General features: G+C 44.6%; 1 protein-coding gene across 5 annotated transcripts in view; it reads right to left on the bottom strand.

The window, feature by feature from the left end:
* Window positions 1–22,935, bottom strand: part of MLLT6 (MLLT6, PHD finger containing) — a 138,477-nt gene that overhangs the window by 103,269 nt on the left and 12,273 nt on the right. For 3 of the 5 annotated variants that reach the window (XM_053259997.1, XM_053260000.1, XM_053259999.1), the window contains exons 2-6: window positions 17,892–17,971; window positions 8,985–9,039; window positions 6,430–6,539; window positions 4,434–4,537; window positions 1,608–1,701 (exon numbers count right to left, since the gene is read on the bottom strand). In XM_053259997.1, the coding sequence (XP_053115972.1) occupies window positions 1,608–1,701; window positions 4,434–4,537; window positions 6,430–6,539; window positions 8,985–9,039; window positions 17,892–17,971 (443 nt within the window). Of the gene's footprint in view, window positions 1–1,607; window positions 1,702–4,433; window positions 4,538–6,429; window positions 6,540–8,984; window positions 9,040–14,382; window positions 14,414–16,092; window positions 16,181–17,891; window positions 17,972–22,935 lie in introns of those variants that run through there. The other 2 variants (XM_053260001.1, XM_053260002.1) reach the window with 2 other exon arrangements.

The following is a 22,935-nucleotide window of genomic DNA, read 5'->3' as shown; positions in this document are numbered from 1 at the left end:
AGGCTGAAAACTCTGCAGCAGTGTTCCCTCTAAGACGGATTGCCAGATGTTGTTGACTACAACTCCCAGAATCCCCAGCTGCAATGGCTTTTGCTTGAGGATTATGGGAGTTGTAGTCAACAACATCTGGGGATCCCTCTTAGAGGGAACACTGCTCTGCAGTCCCTTACCGTGCAGTGCTGCACTTCTGCCCAGTGCCGGGGGGCTCCTTTAAGGGAAACAGACCCTCTGGAGCCCCTGCACCTTCTCAGATGTGCACGGAGTGCTGGGAAGTATCGCCCTTTCCTCCTAGAGCTCTTAAGAGGGCTCTGTCTTGCTTAAAGGGCGCTCCCAGCACTAAGAAAAGCACAGTTCTGTGCGAAAGTCAGCACAGTAGGAAATGGCTCTCATGCTGGAGGTTTTTGTCAAAGTGGCCCCAACCTGAAAAATAGTGTGAAGATCACTGTCCTAGAACAATTTTTAAACTGTTTTTAAAATTTGGATTTTGTTTTGGTGAAGTAAAAGGATGAGTGTGTATGATGCATGTTGCCTCATCCCTAGAAAGCAACTAAGCTGAGCGCCCTGCCCTGTTGCCAAAGCAACGAAGTCGGCCTCAGAAATGGGGGTAGGCCTGCTAAACACATTGAGGCTATTCTCATGATGGGGGAAAACCGGGTTAAGGGAGCCCCGCCTGGTTTCCCCACATTGTGAGAACCACCGGGCTTGCGGGTTCAACGACGACTAGCCCGCCAAGGTAGCCCTCCTCTAAAATGAGATTAGCGGAGTGAGCGCTCCACTAACCACGGGTTGTTGTTGTTTTTAATCGTGAGACGCTGCGGCAGGGCTCCGCATTGCAGTGACTCGTGAGTAGGTCCCCAACTGGGAGGCTGCAGCCCCACCAGAATGCTCTGCGCACTCATGCAGTGCATGCTGGGACGTCCGGGGGCCAGATACCCCCCCCCCCACAATCCCCTCCATCCCTACCGGCTCCGTGACGGAGCAGATAATTGTGTGGGCGGCCAATTCAGTTGCCCGTGGGGGCGGAATGCTCGTGTGCAGGGAGAGCGGGTCAAGCCTGCTCTCCCCGCACAAGGCCTGCAGGCTCTCCACACTGCTCGTGTGGAGGGGCTCATTAAGGTGGTCTGGCCTCTGAAGCAGGAGTCTCAAACTGCAACCCTCCATCTGTCACTGGACTGCAACTTCCGCTTTCCTCAGTCACAACAGCCAGTAGACAGGGATTGTGGGAGTTGTATCTGCAGGAGGACTGCCGTTTGAGGCCTCTGCTCTAGGGCCTTGGACCTTCAGACTTAGGGGGAAGAGCCTAGACAATAAGAGATGGTGCCTCATAGGGTGTAGCTTGGTGGGTTAGAGATGGAACCTAGGGCTCTCTGCTGGAAGCAGATGGCGGCACTTGGCAGGTCAGGGCACAGAGCCTGGTGAGTTCATGTGTGGCATCTGATAAACACGGGAGTGGAGCTAACACAAACCGCTCTCATCAAGCCAAGCAGAAAACAGAAGCCCTGAAACTTCAAGTCAAACCCTGAGGATATGGCCTCTCCCAAATTGAAATATTCATGTAGTTAAATCCTAGCAACTAATCTGTGCTTTTGATGGTGATGGTGACTCACCATTTTATTGAAGTGGTACTTGCAGTAGCCACAGTATTTCACATTGTCGACTTCTAAGACTTCTTCTTCACACAAGAGCCCGGCCATCTGAGCACTGGAATATGGAAAGAAATGTATGTAAACAAAACTCTGAACATCCCACACTGTGTCAAGGGGATCAGGTTCAGTCATTCTCCCCAGCACAAAGAGAAGTCTGTTCCTAAGCCTGCTCTATTGTGAGTTTTTCAGAACTGTTCTTTTTAAAAAGCATATAATTGGAGAAATCTAATCCCTGTCCAACATGTTGATAGGTGCATAGAAGCCACCTCATAGCAAGCAAGACCATTGGTCCATCTAGCTCAGCCACCTAATGGTGCAGTGGGGAAATGACTTGACTAGCAAGCCAGAGGCTGCCGGTTCAAATCCCCGCTGGTATGTTTCCCAGACTATGGGAAACACCTATATCGGGCAGCAGTGATATAGGAAGATTCTGAAAAGGCATCATCTCATACTGTGCGGGAGATGGCAATGGTAAACCCCTCCTACAAAAGAAAACCACAGGGCTCTGTGGTCGCCAGGAGTCGACACCGACTTGACGGCACACTTTACCTTTACCATCTAGCTCAGTATTATCTACGTTGACTGGCAGTGGCTCTCCAAGGTTTCGGGCAGGAATCTTTCCTAGCCCTACCGGGAGAGGCCAGGGATTGTACCTGGGACCTTCTGCATGCAAGGTCCTACTACTGAGATATGGACACATCCTCTAAGGCGGACACCTTACAGCAGACAGAGCACACATGTAGTCAGCCATCCCAAACCAAGGCAAACCTGGCTTACTTAGCAAAGGGAACAGTTCGTGCTCAGTACCGCAAGACCGGCTCTCCATCCCAATGGCAGATCCATCAACCCTGAGGTGCTTACAGCGTCAACAGCTATCTGAGATGACTCATACAGATAAGCCAAACCACTAAAGGTCGAACTAGACCTTTAGCAGCACTCCCTAATCGAGTAACTTGCATCTTTGCCATACGTTTAAAAAGCAGCAAATGGAAATTGTGATTTGCAGGGGGAAACCAACAGGCAGCAGAGGGATGCTTAACCCTTCCTTCACCTTTCCCTTCTTCCCTACACTCCCCTTTCCCAGCTGTTCTTTCCTACTCAAGGTTCCCAGATATGTGTGTTTGCCACAGCTGAGAGAAAGGCAGCTGGACAGCAATATAGGAGAGTAAGGGAAGAAATGGCAGACTGGAAAGGGTTAAGTATCCATCACCCCTTCTCCCTCCAAATTGCACCCTCTCCCATTGCTTTGTTTGTTGCAGCCTTGGTGTGAAGCAGTGCTGGAAAAGGCAACATTCTGTGGCAAGAAATATTAGGAAAGGAGTTGAGAATAAAATAGCCAGAGTTATAATGCCATTATATAGATCTAGGACATTCAGAGTTGGCTCAACCATAAGGACAAACCAGGCAACCACTTGAACTGCCAAAATGCCATGGCTCCTGGTCCCACCTTAGACAAAGGTTTTGAGCAGAAAGAGTAGAGAGTGCTTCATCTTCACTTTTGGATGAGGCACAGAGAAACAACTTCGCTGGGCTGGGCAGTATCTCCAGCATTCCAAACCGATAAGCTTCAGATTGGTTGCCCAGTGCTTACGTTGTAAGGAGGACAAAGCACAGAAGTGACAGGTGTTAAAAATGAGCATAAGGAACTAGGATTGCAGTCAACTCTTGATCACTTAATGTGCTATCATTGTGCTGCTCAGACTATGCTAAGATGGAAGGGCAAAAATGGCCCAGAGATTTACGTTTTGGGCAGTATAAAAATTTTAAATTATTATTATTATTATTATTATTATTTAAAAAAATTGTCTCAGGAGCAAGAAAACCTGGCCTGATCCTGCCCAAACTGGGAATACTGCGCACACTTCAGGATACCCAGTCTGAAAAAGGAACTCACAGAGCTACAAAGGATATAGAAAAAGGCAACCAAAACAATCACAATGTTTGGAGTTCTTTTCCTTATGAGGGACTCATAAGCTAAAATAATTGCAAGTTTTTAAGTTGAAAAAAAAGATTATGACTACAGATACGACGATTCGGATACGACTAATATTTATATACTGCTTTTCAACAAAAGTTCTCAAAGCAGTTTGCATACATTACCACAGTGTGGACATGAGAGAGGCTAGATAAGGATGACAGGATGGAGTCTGTTACCCACAGACTCCAGGTGCTTGGCTGCACAAACAGTCCCCAAACAGGAAGGGAAAGTTTATGTAGGGAGAGGGACCAGTCACAGAAGGGAAGGGTGGGGCACAACAAAGAGCTGGGAAACTATCTGTGTGCCAGGAGGCCTGTGGTTTTCTAAAGAACTGCAGTCACTCAAGGTGAATGGCTCCAGTTTAGCTCCCGAAAGCCCTGTCACCCAAGACTACCTGTGGCTGGTGACCCTGCTAACCTTCATATAAAACCAGCAATGGTGCATCCAACTTGCCATGATTATAGGAATGACTTCTAGGAGATGCTCCCTTGTTTTGGATGTTACCATTGTGTTCTCACTAAATGTTCTGAATCTATTGGAGAAGGAAGATGAAACAAGTGGAAAGGCAGCCAGGGAGAAGGAAGAGGACTATACAATCTGTGAAGCTCTTCATGATAACTTCATGATCACAGACTAGCTTCATCTCATGATGATGGATCCAGATTCGTACATGCGATGTGGCAAAGAGGTATATTTTTTTCCAAAACTATATCTCCAAAAGCATATTTTCCCCAAAGATATTTCCCAAAAGAGGGAAGGGAGAATAAATTATTGTTAAATAGGCAGCACCAACAGCATTACAGACTCACCAGGTGACGTGGAAGGCTTGTCGACAGCCATGCCGGTTGCAGGTCATGCAGGCTCCAGAGGCGGCTTTGCTCTCCCTGCCCTGTTCTTCACATATATAACAAGTCTGCAACAAAAGGCACAACTTGGACTGTATGTATTGTACAGGAGCAATCATATTGTACAAGCACAAAGACATGCATTTTTGGTGACATCAGCTTGTCAATACTTAAATAAACAAAAGTAGTCATCTTTGTTAGTAGGTGACATCAACCACAGATGGTCAATTAACGCCCAACAAATAGAACAATGTTTCTCTTTTAAATATCTGGGTATTTCCTTCTATAAGTCTCTAGAATGGAAGGTACCTCTTACCACTGTTCTAGTAACTGCTCGCACAGTAGGGGCCATTTTGAAGTTCTTCCACTCTAAAGGAGGGTAGTTAATAACCCCCACATTCAAAATATTCCAGGGTAACGTAATATCTCAGATGTCAAGATTTGGGGTTGGGATGTGAAGGTTATTGCTGGAAATAGACCCGAACAATTTCCTAAGGAAGATTTTGGGCCTTCCTCAGGGCATTCCTGCTGCCTATCTAAGAATGGAGGTAGACTTTCTTCAATCTCCGCTAGAGTCCATCTAGCATTGCTAAGAAATTTCAAGAAGCTAGACAGCCTCCCAGAAAATCACCTAGTCAAATGTTATTATTCACATTTTGTGGGTGAGAATCAATATCAATCATATCCTACAGTTGTTCTCCCTGCCTTCAGTGGGGGAACTTAGATCTTGGAGCAGAGAAAATATTAGAGATCAGCTCCTAGAATGGAGATCAGTAGAGATACTGCTGAGGTGCAGTCTTCAAAGTTCTCACTTTAGTAACACTATTGTATGAGACATAGAGAGGCGCTTCACATAATGAGCATGAAGCGCCAGATGGAGTTTGTGTGGGGTGAGCGGACTTAGCCCATTCTCCCCACACACAAGCAGTTGCTTGTTGCTGGGCGGCCGTGTCAGCCGCCCAGACGACCGGCTGCTCTGGTTGGGTGCTCCCACGCCTGGCCGCAGCTCCATTTGGAGCTCCAGGAGAAGGGGAGTGCTGTCGTTCGGCACCCCAGCCCCCCAAACCCCAGGAAGGCACCACGTGAGTATGTGGTGCCCTCCTGGGGTTCCCCCTCCCCTCTCCCCCCGGACCCAGAGTGTGCCAGCCACGGCTACAAGCAACCGCAGCTGACACACAATCAAAAGAATGAGGTGAATGGAGCACTTGCTCTGTTAACCTCGTTTAGGGGTAGCCGGAGAACCACAGCACCTGCTCACGAGCCTGGTGCTTCTCATGATTGCTCAAAACCAGGCTGGGCTCCCGTCGTCCAGTTTTGAGCAGTCATGTAAATTGCGTCAGAACCTTATCACAGTATCTGGCTAACGTTACCCGTGCTCCACTGAGAGAGGCTTTCACAATGACATATCTTGAAGGGAGATTCCGCAAACTTCCAATGGAACAGTGCCTTTGCCTCTGCAGCGCTGGCCAAGTGGAGGATATTATCCACCATGTTTTACATTCTCCCATCTATGATGTGATCGGGGGTGGGGGTGGGGGTGGTGGAATGCTGGGATAGATTATAGATAAATTTAAAAAGGTTCAGATGCAGAATGTTTGACTTATCTTCTTGCTGATATGTTTCCATATGTCAATTGTCAAGTTGCCACTTTTGTTTTACTTTCTTTTAAAATCAGAAAGAAATGTATAGCTGCCATGCTCTGTCCTAAATTGTAGCAATGGTTTTAGTTTAAGTAGACTGTTAAAGAAATTCTATGGTATTCTATGGCTGAGTTCTTTCTTGTTTCTCTTTTGTGTTATGCTATGTCATGTTATGTTATGACCAGTAGTCACAGCAATAAACGTATTACTTACATAAATAAAATGCCCCATGAGACAGCCTAGGAGAATGGGAAATAGAGAGAAGACGAATCTAGGGGACAGGCAAGACAGTATACTGTGTGGTAAAGGTGTCTTTTTACCTTGTTGAACCGATCGTGGGGCACATACTGGAGGACAATTGGCTCCATGGTGAGAACATTAGCGAATTGCACCTCAGGGATGTACAGAGCACAGACGACATGGGCCCAGCCTGGTTGAAGGACAAAACAAACAAACAAAGCTGTAGAGAAGCAAAAGCCAGATGAACAAACAGTAACTGGCTTCAAAATGCAGTGGGAGCAAGAGCAGGAGTGGAGTGAGGAACAGTTTTTCAATGTTTTGTTTATTTATGATACTGATATTCCACTTTTCTTCCATCACAAACTCAAGGAAGTGAGCATGGGGTTCCCAGGTAGTCTCTCATCTGAACAGACCAGGACCTGTTTAGCTTCAGCAAGATGGCTATGCCATTCTGCCGCTTGGTTATCACTGAAGTGTAGGGTTGCCAACTCTGGCTGAATCTGTTCCTGGTTATTTCTCCCCCAATATGTTTCCCAATACCAAGTCACTAAAATCTCCAGAATTGCTTTCAACAGAGATTGATTTCAAGTCCTGGAGACTCCAAGTCAATCCCAGGCGGCTGGCAACTCTACTGAGGTGTATAGTTCAGACTGCGGGTGGGGCTCACATTATTGAGTTCTCTTCCATACAAAAGTATTCCCCGTTTCCTATATGGAGGAATTTCTGTTTGTATGTAGGAACATTCAATCACTCCCCTTCTGTCATCTCAAGTGGCACAGCACAGACAAAGCGTTACCATTTCATTAAAAACTAGATTTGTGCCTATCACTTTCTCAAGATCTTCAACCAACCACATCTCCCTACCTCTATACTCCTGACCATCTCTCACTTGACCATACTGCTAATATTGCCTTTAATCTAAAAAGCTTTCATTGGGGTGGAGGCTGTACTTTTGCTCTGGAACAATGAACACTTCTATTTTTGTTATTTTAAACCACAGGCTACCTTTTCTGAGATTCAGGAAGGTCTGTGACGAATGGGCACTACTGCCTGCCCATCCTGCATGATCTGGACAGTGATGGGTTTCAATGGCATGGACAGTGCTTGGAAGGACAGAGCATATACTAAGGCCCAGGCCTGTTAAGAAGCCTGTTTCCACCCAGGCACTAACTAGACCCAGATCAACTTGGCTTCAACAAGGTGGCTATAGCATATCCATTCAAACTATGGCCTGAAACTGTGTTATGTTCACCTAAGTAGGTGGTGCAGAATAGCATATTACTATCAGCTGGTCAGGAGCATAAGAAGGGCCCAGTAAGGAAGGAAAAGAGCAGGAAGGACCTAGAATGGCGGCCATTCTCTCGGTGTGTAATTTAGGTCTAGTAGTGAGCTTATGTCTGAGCTGCATGATTTCAGACTGCAGGGGAGGGCTCACATGACTGAATGCCTATGCACATCAAATAAGATAAAACATCTCTGCACCTAAAACACTGGCGTGCCAGGAAGAAGGCTAAGCTGGAGTCCTTTCCCCTGACATCCCATTTTTAATGTACAGAGGAAGACATTTTATATATGTAGGAATAGGAACATTTTGTCATGTGAGCCTCCACGTGCAACCTGAAGTTGTTTGGCCTAGGCATAGGTTTAGAGTACTACTAGCCCCAAATAACAGGAGACGAGGTTGTAATTTTGGGTTGTGTAGCCTCCCCCTGCTGCCTTTTCCTTTCGTGGAGGAGCATTCTCACATGTAAACTTCCATAAAAAAGAAACAAATGCCTAGCCTTCCTCACAGTGTTGTAGTCAAGATAAAAACGGGGGTGGGGGTGGGCACCATGTCTGCTGTTCAGGGATGGATTTATCCCTTAGGAGCCAGGCACCTTCCTCTCGCCTCCCACTGCCTTGCTGAATCCGCCAGTCATAACACCATCCTGCCTTTCAGTCCAAACATGCCAGTTTTGGAAAAAACTGACCTGTGTGGCACAGTAGTTAAAGTGTTGGACTAGGACTGGGAAGACTCGAGTTCAAATCCCCATTCAGCCATGAAGCTCACTGAGTGACTCTGGGCCAGTCACATATCTCTCAGCCTAACCTACTTCACAGGGTTGTTGTGGGGATAAACATAAGCATGTACACCGCTCTGGGTTCCTTGGAGGAAGAGTGGGCTATAAATGCATAAATAAATAAATAAATAAATAAATAATAAAAAAACTGATCTCTCTTGTGCCCCCCCCCGGATGCCCTACGCCTATTGGTGCCCTAGGCCAGTTAGATTCCTATAAATATACTTATATTGCTGACACCATCCTGAGCTCCTCAGAAGAATGGTGGAATAAACATTCAATCAATCAATCAATCAATCAATGTAAGGGTAAAGTGTAGACCAGAATCTTTCTTCTCAACATTTAGTTTTCTGTGTGCGGGGATTTATTTAATCATTTATTATATTATATTTATTTGATTTATATACTGCCCTTCCTAAAGTGGCTCTAAGGAGGTTTACATTCCATCATATGATCCCCTGTGGGCTGAAGCAGTTCAGTCCCAACATAGGTTTTTGCAGTTGTCGTCCTTGAATAGGAAAACTGAAACAAATTTCAGCCTGCCCCTCCAAACCACAAAGGGAAGCTCTGCTCACCTCCATTATCTGTCCGCTTCAGCGCTCCGTCTTTATGGGGACACAACTCGCACCTCTGAAAATTTAAGAGAAAGACCCAGTTAGAACTTACAAATGCATACCAATGCAATTAGACTTGTACCAGCTACAAGGCATGATGTTATGATGGAAAATGCAGGCAGCACTAGGAAAATACACACAAGAAAGTAGCTACACATTCCAATCACCAGCCAAGGAAAAGCCATCTGGACCCAGTAACTATGATCCATTTTGTTTGACCATGTTCTGTACGTTTTTTTCTTAAGGTCGCCAATGCGTTTATCATTTTAGGTTCTTTGTCACCCTGCAAATGGGTTAACTTATTTTTCTACATAATTTTTATTTTCTATTTTTATTAGAAAATATCTCTCTCTCTCTCTAAAATATTCTATATATATATCCAAAAAAAAGTTTAGAACTCCCTCTAGAACTGGGATGGCCAAATGGCAGCCCACAGGCAGGAATGACCCCACAATGCATCTTGTCTTGTCTTAGACTGCATGGGATTATCTCTGTTGATTACTGAGTGAGTGTGTGTGGGGGGGGGGTTGAATTTCATGGCATTTTGTTTCCTCCTAGAAACGTCTGTGATTCTCCAACATCAATCAGCAGCTAGTTTTACTGGACAGCCAGAGTTCCCTTCCTGTCCTCCCTCTACACACTCCTGTTGTCTGAAAGAACTGCGGCGGCGGGGTAAATTCAGGTGGCCATATCTGCTGCATGGGGCTACCAGCTGCTGACCCCCTATTCTAAACTGGATGAGGCTGAACAAGCAAAAGCTTAACTCAGACAAGATGGAAGTACTGTTAGTTACAGGATCTGATAACCCAGTGGAGGTGTATAACCTGTTCTGGACAAGGTAATACTCTCCCTGAAATAGCAGATTAACAGCTCAGAGATACCCTCAGATCCAGTACTACTCCTGGATGCTCAGGTGGGGGCTATGGTACATCATCTGCACTCTTTTCTGGAGAAGCTGGACTTAACCTCAGTCATCCACACCCTAATCACCTCCAAGTTGGATTACTGTAATGCGCTTTACATGGAGCTGCCCTGAAAGACAATCCAGAAACTATTATTGGTCCAGAACGTGACTGCCAGTGTTTCCTCAGGGTCCAAAACATCATATCATATCAAGCTGGTCCTTTACCAACGTAACAGGCAACCAGCCCCAAATCAAGGTCCTAGTTTGTCCTTTAAAGCCCGAAATGGTCTGAGGCCAGGATATCAAGAATCTACCTTACAAACCCGCTCAAGAACTCTATACCACTACTGAGGCCCTTCTTTCTGTTCCACCTGAATCAGAGATGCAGCATGTGTGAACAAGAGACAGGGACTTTTCTGCTCTGATGCCCACATTATGGAATGAGCTCCCTAAAAAGATGGTGCCTGGCCCTTTTATCTCCTGCCTCCAGACAGGCAGTGAGAACTGTTCTGTTTTAGCAAGCCTTTCAGGACGTGTGTGTCTTGCCTCCATGAGGGATGTTTTAATCCACTGACCACTGCTGTTTTAAGCAAGGTTCTTTTAAAGGTTTTTGATCTGATGTTTTTAGCTGACATCTTTTTGGTAAGCCTACTTCACTGAATTCTTACAGCAGGTGGGGTAGGTGAAATGATGAGGCTCGAGTAGGGATCTTTAGTATGAGAATAGGAAGCTGCCCAGTGTGTATCTGCATCTGGGCATAGCGTAGCAGTTAAGAGTGTCAGACTAGGACCGGGAAGACCCGAGTTCAAATCCCCATTCAACCATATAACTTACAGGTGACTCTGGGCCAGTCATGTATCTCTCATCCTAACCTACCTCACAGGGTTATTGTGAGGATAAAAATAACCATGTACACTGCTCTGAGCTTCTTGGAAGAGAGAGATCTTGATGTATTAAATAGATAGATAGATAGATAGATAGATAGATAGATAGATAGATAAGATGGAAACCCTGCATTCCAGGAATAAAGCTGCATTATGTATTGTGGTTGAAGCTGCAGCCAGTGATGGCTACAGAGCAGGGGCCCTGCTGCTTTTAACCAGACCCCTTTCACAGATTCATATTTCCCCTCCAGAAGCTGGGACACCCCTATATCCAACAGAGTAGCGAGATGCTACTTTAACCTCTGGTTAAAATGGTTACTTAATTAGACAGGATTAGCATGAATGGAAGGGGAACAATGTTAGTGAGGTACATTGTGGAGCAGGCCAACTCACCTGTTGCCCTGGGGTCTGCTCCCTTACCCTTTGATATTTGGTCCTAATCTTTTGGAACTGTGCATAGGTATAAAAGGTAAATAGAGTCAGTTTCGACTCCTGGTGCCCAGAGCCCTGTGGTTATCTTTGGTAGAATACAGGAGGGGTTTACCATTGCCATCTCCTGCGCAGTATGAGATGATGCCTTTCAGCATCTTCCTATATTGCTGCTGCCCAATATAGGTGTTTCCCATAGTCTGGGAAACCTACCAGCGGGGATTCAAACTGGCATCCTTCTGCTTGTTAGTCAAACATTTCCCCGCTGCCCCACTTAAGACTGTGCATAGGTATGCACATGCGCAATACCACAAGACAACATGTTGGCTTGGACCAGGCTCATGACTAGCTCCTATATTATTATTATTACATTTATATCCCGCTGTTCCTCCAAGGAGCCCAGAGCGGTGTACTACATACTTAAGTTTCTCTTTCACAACAACCCTGTGAAGTAGGTTAGGCTGAGAGAGAAGTGACTGGCCCAGAGTCACCCAGCAAGTAGTATGGCTGAATGGGGCTTTGAACTTGGGTCTCCCCAGTCCTAATCCAGCACTCTAACCACTACATCACGCTGGCTCTGTGTTGCACCATAAGCAACAGAGAAAGGTTCAAGGGCAGCAGCGATGGGAGGAGACTGGAAGAGGCAGATGTTTCGGAGAGAGGGTTGGTGGGCTGGGCTGGGCTGCCTATTGAGGAACAGCGGCCTACAGTCAGTATTCAGGCTGGGCCCTGCAAGGATGCACTAGGAACTTGAAGAGACAGAAGAAGAAGAAGAAGAAGAGGAGCGCAAGAGCAGGCCTGCAGGTGGCCTTACATCAGAAAATTAGCACTTGAAAAGGTCCCCCCCATCCCCTTTGGATCAAAGGGCCTCTCCCTCCACACTATTAGCAAGGCTCTGATCATTAACAGGAAGGGTTAAACAGCTCTGTCAGGCCACCCACCCTAACCCTTGGCAGACTTTAATACCCTTGCTCTAACATGACTGTTAAAGCCTTCGCATGATCCCGCCCTCCCGCCAGCCTCCCGCTTTCCCACGAGCTGCCCTCCAGCCAGTCCGCCTCAAAGGGCTAGCTAGACAATTCCTTTACAAAGCAAACCAAGCTTTCGCATTTCCTCCATCAAAGGGAGTGCTGTGTCCCTGAGGGGCTTCAGGAAACCAAGGAAGAATGAAAATGAGCGTGTGTAGGTCCTAAAATGGGGAGTGGCTGGGACTCGGCACATCTGGACGTTGAAAGCTGTTGATCTCAGAAATTTGGGGTCCGAATGCAGTTTCATTCATGTGGGCGAGGGCTTAGCACATGCTAGAAGCACTCAGACTAGTATTAGGACTTTATCTGTAACACGGCTCAGTGCTGTACAAGGAAATGAGTGCCAGGGATGAATCTTGATACAAATTAAACCCTGGGCTTAATTTTAATGAGTTCTTGGCCCAATAACCTATTGTCAGGGCCTAAGCATACCCTGTTTCCCCGAAAACAAAACATATCCCGAAAGTAAGACCTAGCAGTAATTTCTGATGTACCACTAATTGCCCTAGTGCATTTTTGGGGGCTAAAATTAATATAAGACACTGTCTTATTTTCGGGGAAACACGGTAGCAAGCAGCTATGTGAAAACAGCTTTTTCACAAAGCCAGTTTACATCTCCAAAGGAGAATGGCAGCCTCTTTTTATGATATTCTTAATTTTGGATATAAATATCAGAGTACAGAATACCGACACCTTGTGTGAATGGTACATATGTGTTTAAATCCCAACTCATCTCGGACAAATACACACCAGCAATGATTAGGAAAGGATTGTGTTCCCTGAAATTTAAATCTATGTACACCATTCACAATCAGTGAGAGACACATGTATTTTGAAAAGTATGCTGAGACGGCAATCCTAGCCACACTTACTTGGCAGTAACTACCATCAAAGGCATTGGGACTTACTTCTAAGTAAACATGCATAGAATCAAGCTATAAGTATTCTAAGAGGTTATTTTCATGCATAGCCAAGACTGGGCTAAAGCAGCCAAGCCCAGTCTTGGCTGCACATGAGAACCGCCAGGAGCCATGCAGCTCCCAGGGGCAGCAAACCCACTTAGGGAGCCCGCCACTCAGCCAGGGTTAAAGGCTCGAGCATGCCCTTAACCCGGGCTAAGTGCTTGTATGTCAGCACTGTGTGCTGCTGACACAGAAGCAGGCATTCTGAGCTCGGAACAGGACCCCCTTTTAAAGAGTGTTCTGTTCTGAGCTTGGAACATTGGAAACTTCAGATTCAAGTGTTTCGAGTATTTAGATGTAGAGTATTAGATGCCTCTAGATACTGGGGCGATTCTCACGATCAACAAAAATCGGGCTAGGAGAGCCTAGCCCGATTTTTGTTGATTGTAAGAACCACCAGGCTCAGTGGTTCTTGAGCGGCTAACCCGCTCAAGTAGCCTGCCCCTTAGCCCGGGTTTGCAGAGTGAGCGCTCCGCAAACCTGGGCTATTGGATCGTGAGTAGCCGCAGTGCGGCTCCGCTCCGTGGCTACTCACAAGGAGACCCCCAGAGAGGAGGTGAAAAGCCACCCAAAGTGGGAGAGTGGGCTTAGCCCACCGCCCCAAACCCGGTCTCACGGATCGTGAGAACCGGTCCACTGTAAATGCAAGAGGCCTCTAAATACCAGTTGCAGGGGAGCAACAGCAAGAGTGAGGGCGGGCCTGCCCTCACCTCTTGCTGTGGGCTTCTCAAGGGCATCTGGTGGGCCACTGTGGGAAACAGAATGCTGGACTAGATAGGCTTTGGGCCTATCCAGCAGGGCTGTTCTTATATTCTTATGCTCTTAATGTCTCCCACCCACTACCTTGCCACTGCCTTGTGTTTCCTCCAAAGTCAATTTGCCACCTCATCCCCCTTGGTGTGCCCTCGCATGGCCCTTTGCCACCTCAGTGCCACATCAGTGGAGGGGGAAAATAAAGAGCCCATTAAGGAAAAGGAGATGGAAGAGAATGTTTGTTTAACCCCAGAAGTGTCAGAGAGTTCTTAGACTCCCCTCATCAAGCAGCTACGTTCAGAACCAGGAAGCCACTCTCCAGAACTTGCCAGGACTTGTCCCTTCCAACTCTGGCTTCAGAACTCTCAGTGGGCAAAATCAACAATAAGTTTATTTTACCCTGTTATTATGGGGACTTCAGAGGCTAACAACTCAGGAAATACTGGGTCGATTTTTTTCAAAGCACAGGATTGTGCTTCAGCATATACCTGCATTTTAAAAAAACATGTAAAGGGCCATTGAAAAAAATTACAAGATATGTTATCCGATGGCCAAAAACACACACCAAAAAACATAGTCAGCAGTTGTTTTCTAGAGTTAAAGGGTCCGTTTTAAAACTCCTGTATTTCAGCCGTTTTGCATCAAATCTGCACCATGGGTAGCGTTTCTTGTCACACAGTTGATGTCTGCTAATGGTCAGGCAGATTTGACGGTTTTGATTTTATGACTAATAGAATGTTCAGGGCTTGTAATGGCACAATGTTGAAACAACTCCAACAACTCCTCATCTTCATTATAATTTGACTGGCACACTGGCCAGCAACTTAAACACCAATTCAGTACTGTCTTGTCACTTCTGCCATGCTCCTGGGGGGCTGTATATTTTTATTTTTATTTTTAAAGCACTGAATTCATTCAATTAAAATAAATTTATTCCCTCTTTCTCTTCTATCACCATATCTGTGTGTGTGTGCGTGCACGCATATGCACACGTCCCTCTAATAACACTTGCATTTACAGTTCATTACCAGCAGTTGACACCAACTCGAGGGAACACTTTACCTTTAAAAAACAAATCCACATGGGAAGGGGTCTTAGGGGTTCCTAATGTTCTGTTGTTGCTGATGATCTGATCTGCCATCTGGTTTCAAGATGGTGGCCACTGAATGTATAGGCAACATCCCCTTTGTAACTTTTGTACTGATGTTCGGATACAAAGTAAATTGTACAGTACTGATAGATATAAACCACAGCACAGGGAAAGAAGTCCTAGCACCATATTACAAGCAGTGTTCCCTCTAAGGCGTGAGTGTGTGAGCGCGTTCACATGTTTTTTTAATGTCCGCTCAGTTAATTTTAGATCCCACTCAAGTTGAATCAGGAAGGTGCCACTCTGAATGCATGTGCGCACACACTGCCTTGATACTGTCACCCAGAACAAAACTCATTCTGCACACAGATGAGAAAAAATTAGAGAGAACACTGATTACAAGTAGTGGAAAATAGGCTCCATTTGTTTTACTTGGAACTACTTGTAAAAGAGACTCAATTCTTAAAAATTTGAAAAACTATTTTGAGGGAACACAGCAGAAGGTGGCTTGTTGAGGTCTCTGGTTTCCATTCAGTGCAGTACACAGCCAGCTGATGCTGTAAACACACAACTGATTTCCCCTGATCTGGCGTGAAGATAGCACATCTAAACAAAATGCAGTGAGTGCATTTCTACAGCAAGTTCATCACTCAAATTATGTCCATGGCATCTGTATGCACCTGAAGATAGAAAGACCTCTCCTTTGTTTGTTTTTTAAACAGAAGACCAGATGCAAAGCAAAGGAGAGTTTACAGAAAACATCAGAAGAAACTGTACATCCAATTAGTATTATTTTGCAAAAAAACAAAAACAAAAAAACTATATAAATCGTATCAACCTGATGAGAATACAAAAGACCTTTTCACCTGGATATAAAATAAAACCAAAGCAGTGAACAAAAAACAGCAAAAAGGTTGAAAAGGTGCAAAATAAAAAGTAAACGGAGCAAGGTGGCATCTACTACTGAAGAAACAGCCTCTCCAGTGAGTATGATGATGCCACTGTTGCATAAGTTTTACCTGTACTGCACATCCTGCTGTCCCAACTGGGACTGTCTCTCAAAGTCCCTACAGGGCAACTTCTCATTTAACTCTACCTCAGCAAAATCTCTTTGACAATGTGTGTGCGGGGGTTTTCAGTCACACTACTTAATCATGTGACACACCAGCTGGAGCTAATCTTTCGTTTCTAAGAGGAAATTTGGGCAGCCGGATGTATGCCTGCATTGTGATTTGCAAGCTACATCAAATACCTTATTCTTTTGAGTTTGGGCAGCCCTACAGACATCAGGAGACTTTGTCCTGTCAGACATTGAGGGAGGGCTGGGGGAAACATTCAAATTCCTAGGGTCCAGCCTCGGATGCCATTTCAGTGACAGTGTGTACAGCTCCCAAGCAAGCAGGGAAAACTGGACTTGGCCTGCTCCTGTGCCTTTAGCCAAAGAGATCTGCAGAAATCAATCGCTGATGCTTTTCACAGCACATAAATTAGCATTATTATTAATGGCCAATGTCCAGACTAAAAGTATTTTCCATTATGCAGTTTTCAGTAATACCCCCTCCTTCCTTCTGCAGCTGCTTGGGCCTTCTGAAAATATAAGTCAACATAGGAAGCTGTCATCTACTGAGTCAAAGCATTGGTCCATCCAGCTCACTGTTGCCTACTCCAATGGGCAGGGAGTCTCCAGCGCTTCAAGGAGGAATTTTTTTCAGCCCTACCTGGTGTTGCTGGGGATTGAAGCTGGGACTTTCTGCATGCTAAGCAGATGCTCTATCACTGAGCTATAGCCCCATCCATAGCTTAGTGCAGGCCTGCTCAACTTAGTCCCCCCCAGCTGTTTTTGGACCACAATTCCCATAATCCTCAGCCACAGTGGCCAATAGCCAGGGATTATGGGAGTTGTAGGCCAATATTTGCAGGAGGGCCAAAGTTGGGCAGTCCTGGCTTAGTGGTAGAGCAGAGTGTGAAACTCATAAAATCAACAAATTAACAAAATGCACAACCATAAACAGCAGTTATGTTACAAATAAAATAATATTTTATAAAATATGTAAATATTTTATAAAATATTATAAATAATATAAAATATTTTATAAAATTAAATAAGATTTAAAAACCAAAACTTTATATGACTTAACAAAATGTATAGGCTACAAACATCAGACCATAAGCACTCTAAACCTGACTAGCATAAGCACATACATAATCCCCATAACTTAACCTAAACTCAAACTTTATCTAAACTAGCTATAACATACTTCACAGATCACACGAGAAGATGTTTTAAAATGTAAACGTACCTACCTATTATTATTATTATTATTATTATTAATTCAATTTCTATACCGCCCTTCCAAAAATGGCTCAGGGCCATAGTTCACATCTACTGCAATTTCTCAGATTATTCACTCTATAAGAAATGTACTTGTAAACTTGTCACTAGACTAGGCTTCTTGCATCTGACCCTGCTTTTTACCTTTTCTTTCTCTATATCCATGTATATATAAACTAGTCAACAAAAGCTTCTGCTGCAATAAAGTGCATCTTTAAGATGCCCCAAGACTCTTTACTATTTCTGCTCCTGCAGCTACCCCTCTGAAAATTGCTATATTGGTAGCTGATTGCCAACAGTTCTGGAATCTGATATTATGGAAACAGCATGAGGATTTATGCTACTCGGATTAAATAACTTTTCTCCTACACCTATTGGATTTCCATTTCTTTCTGACCCCTACTGGGAACAGGATAGTGGGATCAACTGAGCTTTGGTTTGTACTAGTAGGATAATGATTAGGACCTGGTTTCAGCTCATACTCACCACCCTGGCGGCTCTTTCTTGGGATTCACATTTTCGACAGAACCATGGTCCCGTGGGAACCTGAACAATTCCATAGCACGCTGTGGGAAGACAAGCAAAATTCAGAGTGAAGTTGCAGGAGTATATATTTGTGGGTGGGTGTTTAATACCTCTGATTTCAGCCACAAATCTGGGCCAGCACCCATTATTCACGCTCTTAGAGGCTCAGCTGGACTTTCAAAACATCCTATTGCAGCAGCCCGCACAAGACACAATCCACATCTCAAAAACTCTGGTCTTGCTGCCTACACTGCAAAACAGGTGGACTGTCAACCATCTGAAAGGTCACAATATGTGGCTGGCCATCTACATTCAGCTTGGTGGGTCACAAGTTGCACAGGCCTGCTATACTGCCAACCTGCCAACCTTCCTTGTTTGGGTGGAAGTGCTTTCAAGGGCTAATCTCCCCCGCCCCCTTTTGAAAAGTGATCTCCTGCCTTTGCCTTTGTTCTGAGCAGCTGTACCTTCACAGCAGTTTCCTAAGCAATGTTATTGTCAATCAAGGTAAATTGCGAGCTGACCTGAGCTTTGCAAGATCAAAGCAACATCCCTAGTCCTGACCCTACCCCCCCGCCAACCCCCCCACCAAATTCCACTGGATTCTAGACCCCAAGTTTGCTGTTTGTCTGTATGTCAATTAAGACATCTGCATCTTACCTCGTTAGCTCAGATCTAAAGTCTTGCAATCTTTGCAAGACTTTAGATTTAAGCATTATAGGCATCACTCTACCACAAGTACGGGGATGGGGTGGGGTGGGGTGGAGGGACAGAAAACAACTTTAAAATATGTAATACAGAAGCTTCTATTTGAAAAACACAAGAAGAGGAAAGTGTGTGTGTGTCCACGTGTGTGTATGTAAATATTGGAGATGAACTTCCAGTGCATCAACCTTTTGCACCAACTGTCCTAATGACCACTAGGGGCATTTGGGAGTAGAGACAGTGAGTCAGGGTCTCCCTATCTGTCCCTACTCTATGACCCCTGAACTGACTCTGCAGCACTTCCTGTGCTGAGTCACAATCCTTCCTTTCCTCCTAGAGAGCAGATGGAAACATCTCCTTACCTATCCATTATGTAATCCTTTAGATTAGATATAGGCCTTTCCTATCTAGGTGTATTTAACCAATAAATATTTAGTGTTTAGTCATACAAGGATCTCCATGTGTTTTCTCTAAATAGCTGCAATATCCCAACCATCCTCTGCAACCTACTCTGTAACTGGAGTGTGTGCTCATTCCTTAGTGCTCTGCTGTTTTACCTATTGTGGGTAAAAATCAACAACCTCTAACAGTAAATCAGTGGTTTCTGGTTTCCCTTCATACTCCACCCATCTGACGCATACAATTTTGCTCAACCCACTCAAGATTCCCCCTAACTCAAGGTGGATTTTCCACTAAAATTATCACCCTTACTATACTTAAGTTATCCTGTAAAAAACAGAACACCGCCCCCCACCTTTAAATATTTTATTATGATTGTGATCATGACAGTGTGCTTAAAATAGGTAAGGGGTAACTTAAGGGAATTATTTATGTAAAGAAGGTGGTCTTTACAAATAGGTAAACAATTCTGAACTTTAAAAAACAGCTATTCTTAGTCAACTTATCAGTTACGGATGCTAACAATTCATAGGCATCAAAATACACAAAGACACTGGGCTTGGCTGTGTGTTTACAGAAGTTTCTGCTGGCTATGAGAAGCTCACTGATATTTCTTTGAAGCAAGAGATTATGGCCCTGTTGCTCAGGTTTAGCAGTTTCTAAATCAACTCTTAATGTCCTTTTACCATCTACATACCTAAAACCAGGCTAGAAATGAGAAGGCAGAATCTAATTTCAATCTATTGCACAGCCTTGAAAGCTTGGGATCAAATAGGGCCGGGCCTCAGGCATTTTGGTGTCCGAGAAGACAATCTAAATCATACACTCCCCATTTCTACTAATCAACCTGGGGCATCAACTATTTGGAACTTCTCTTGTACAAGCCTCAGTGGTGCTGAGAAGAAAAAGAAACTGCACGAGGGCATGGTAGTGGCCCTTTGAATTTTGTTAGGTGTTCTGCAGTGGATTGTGCGCTGGAGGTCGGGTGAATTTTCTCACTCTGCTGACCTTAAAGCCTGGGAAAGTGCCACAACATTTCTTTCTTTAAAATAAAGGCAAATAGACTAAGTACACAAAGTAAAGAAAAGTAAAAGAGTAAAACACAAAGTAAAGAGCCAGCGTGGTGTAGTGGTTAGAGTGCTGGACTAGGACCGGGGAGACCCGAGTTCAAATCCCCATTCAGCCATGAGACTAGCTGGGTGACTTTGGGCCAGTCACTTCTCTCTCAGCCTAACCTACTTCACAGGGTTGTTGTGAAAGAGAAACTTAAGTATGCAGTACACTGCTCTGGGCTCCTTGGAGGAAGAGCGGGATATAAATCTAAAATAATAATAATCATAATTAATAATAATAAAACAAACCAGTCAATAACACCTGTCTGACTGTGTAAACAAGAAATAATAAAATCTAGGAGCCAGGGCACAGAGGTGCATCTAGGTAATTTTGGAGCCTGGACCAAAAGGCCTTTGGAGCCCACCCCACCTCCGCTGCAAATAAAGCATCATCCCCCCTACACACACAAAAATCCCCAGTATATTTATGCAAATATGCATTAGCAGAAACAATTCAACACACAACATATTCCCACCCCGCATATTTCTTTGTTCACTCCCCACTCTGTCTCTAAAGCAGAGGTCACACCCGGTACAGGTCAGTCACACTCGGCCACCTGGTGTAACGCAGGCCAGAGGCACTGCGACCACACCACCCAGGACAGTCTAAAGAGTATTGGGGGGGGGGCAGGGTGTGTGGAGGCCCTGGACTTCAGCCTGGATCTCCAGGGGCAACAGCGTCTCTGCCAGGGCATCTAAACAAATCTGGATCGGAACCGAAAAACTGGTTCACAAAGGTATTTTCAGTGAACCAGAACCGAACCTAAATCTCCAGTTTCTAGGTTGCCTTGAACCTGAATCAGAATCAAACTCTGGAACACACTTGAGCAGTTCACACGATCAGCATTAGAGCAGGAGAAGCCTCCGACCCTAATTTGAGAGCTCGGCACTCCCCAGTAGATAAAACCAAGGTCAGAGGTGGGGAACTTGATCGTCTGTCAAACCCCAGCTGGGAAGGACAAGCATTTAATTTATTAATAAATGATCCAGAAGTAGGGGTAAACAGCAAGGTGGCCAAATTTGCAGATGATACCAAACTCTTTTGGGTAGTGAAATCCAAAATGGATTATGAGGTGCTCCAAAAGGATCTCTCCAAACTGGGTGAGTGGGCGACAAAATGGCAAACTGAGTTCAGTGTGAATAAGGGTAAAGTGATGCACACTGGGATGAAAAACCCCAACTTCAAGTATATGTTGATGGGATCTGAGCTGTCGATGACTGACCAGGAGAGGGATCTTGGGGTCATGGTGGACAGCTCATTGAAAGTGTCGACTCATGTAAAATACTTATTGTATTCATTTTGTAGAGTTATACTGCAAGCAAAATAGCTGTATATTATTCTATATCTCAGTCAGTTCAAAATTGGTTCAAAGAGTCTGAATTGGTTAAGTTATTGTCCGAACCTGAGTTAAACAAAATACAAGAAAGTGATGAACCTGAATGGGAATTGAACCCCAATTTTCAATACTTCGACTCCTTGCCAGGAACAGAAAGTTCTATACCTCAAATACCTGGCAGCATAAAGAGGATTCCTCCCACCAACCCCCCACCACCAGCTTCCTAAAATTTAACAAGGAACTAGCACTCTATAAATCTGCCACTTTGAAGCAGCTGCCTCACCTTGCTTCATCCCAGCTTTGGTACCAAAGAATCATCTTTTTAAATCAGTTTGCCCTTAGCACACATTTTAAAATCTGATATATGTGTAACATAAATAATACATTTTTAAAAAAATTAGAAATCCATTAAGGATAAAGGTTTGCCAACAGCTGTTAGCTAGGTAGTTAAATAGAACCTCCAGGTTGAGAGGCAGTATACCCCTGAATACAAGATGCTGGGAATAAAACATGGAATGCATTAATGACTTATTTGTGAGCTTCCCAAATGCATCTGACTGGTTGCTGTCGAAAACAGACAGCTGGAGTAGACTGACTTGTCTACTGAGAAAAGCAATGTTAGTTGTCTTTGTTCTTTAGTCATCTCCAAAGAACATGAATCTTGACTAAGTCCTGTTAATGAAACTGTTTCGGGGTGCTGGCTAAACACTTCAATCGGACTTTGGGGCTAACATGGGGAATCAGCATGAGTATATGGAACAGTTCATTACAGTGTCAATTTGTGCAAAGTTTTGGTCTGGAAATGATGAGAAGACAGAGATATGGTACAATCAGGCTTATTTATGGATAATCGGGGTACAGGAAAATAAAAAAGATTGGTTACGCAAGGTGAGGAAGCAACAAAATCTTGACTGACAGTATTAACTAGAGTCTCACATAGAGGCATTTTAGCTTAAGGTCCAAATTGTCAATTAATTAGCTTAAGGCTTTGCTTGAGAAAGGACCCAGATGTAAACTTAAAGAGGAGAGAGAAGGGAGCAAGGAGATTTAAAGGGATGGACGGTTAGTATTGCCAGTCCCGATCCGTTGGTGTGTTTGGATGCACTTGCAGGTTGGAGTGTGCAGGTAGATTTCCTCATAGGGGCAAAGTAGAAAGGAAGGAAAGAGGAGAAGCAAATGGCGCAGCATGACCACTCGCGAGCTAGGGAAACAGGACAGTGTTTGGTTCCAGGACAGGTCCAGGGGTGTTCTGTTCTCCAGGATCCTTCTCTGAGTTCTCTGTTGTGTTTTACCTCCTTCATCTTTTTCTGTTTTTCCTCCTGAACAGGTGCTTGGGTCAGGAATACAAATAGGCCAAAACATGCCCTGGGGCAATGTAAAGGTCAGGTGCTGTGACTGCAGGGGCTGAAACTCATGTGTTATAAAGAAGTTAATGTTTACATGAACCAATCAAGT

This window comes from Hemicordylus capensis, chromosome 6 (genome assembly GCF_027244095.1).
Source record: "Hemicordylus capensis ecotype Gifberg chromosome 6, rHemCap1.1.pri, whole genome shotgun sequence".
Classification (NCBI taxonomy): Eukaryota; Metazoa; Chordata; class Lepidosauria; order Squamata; family Cordylidae; genus Hemicordylus; species Hemicordylus capensis.
Note: the sequence above shows the minus strand (reverse complement) of the source record. Positions and strands in the feature narration are given on the sequence as shown.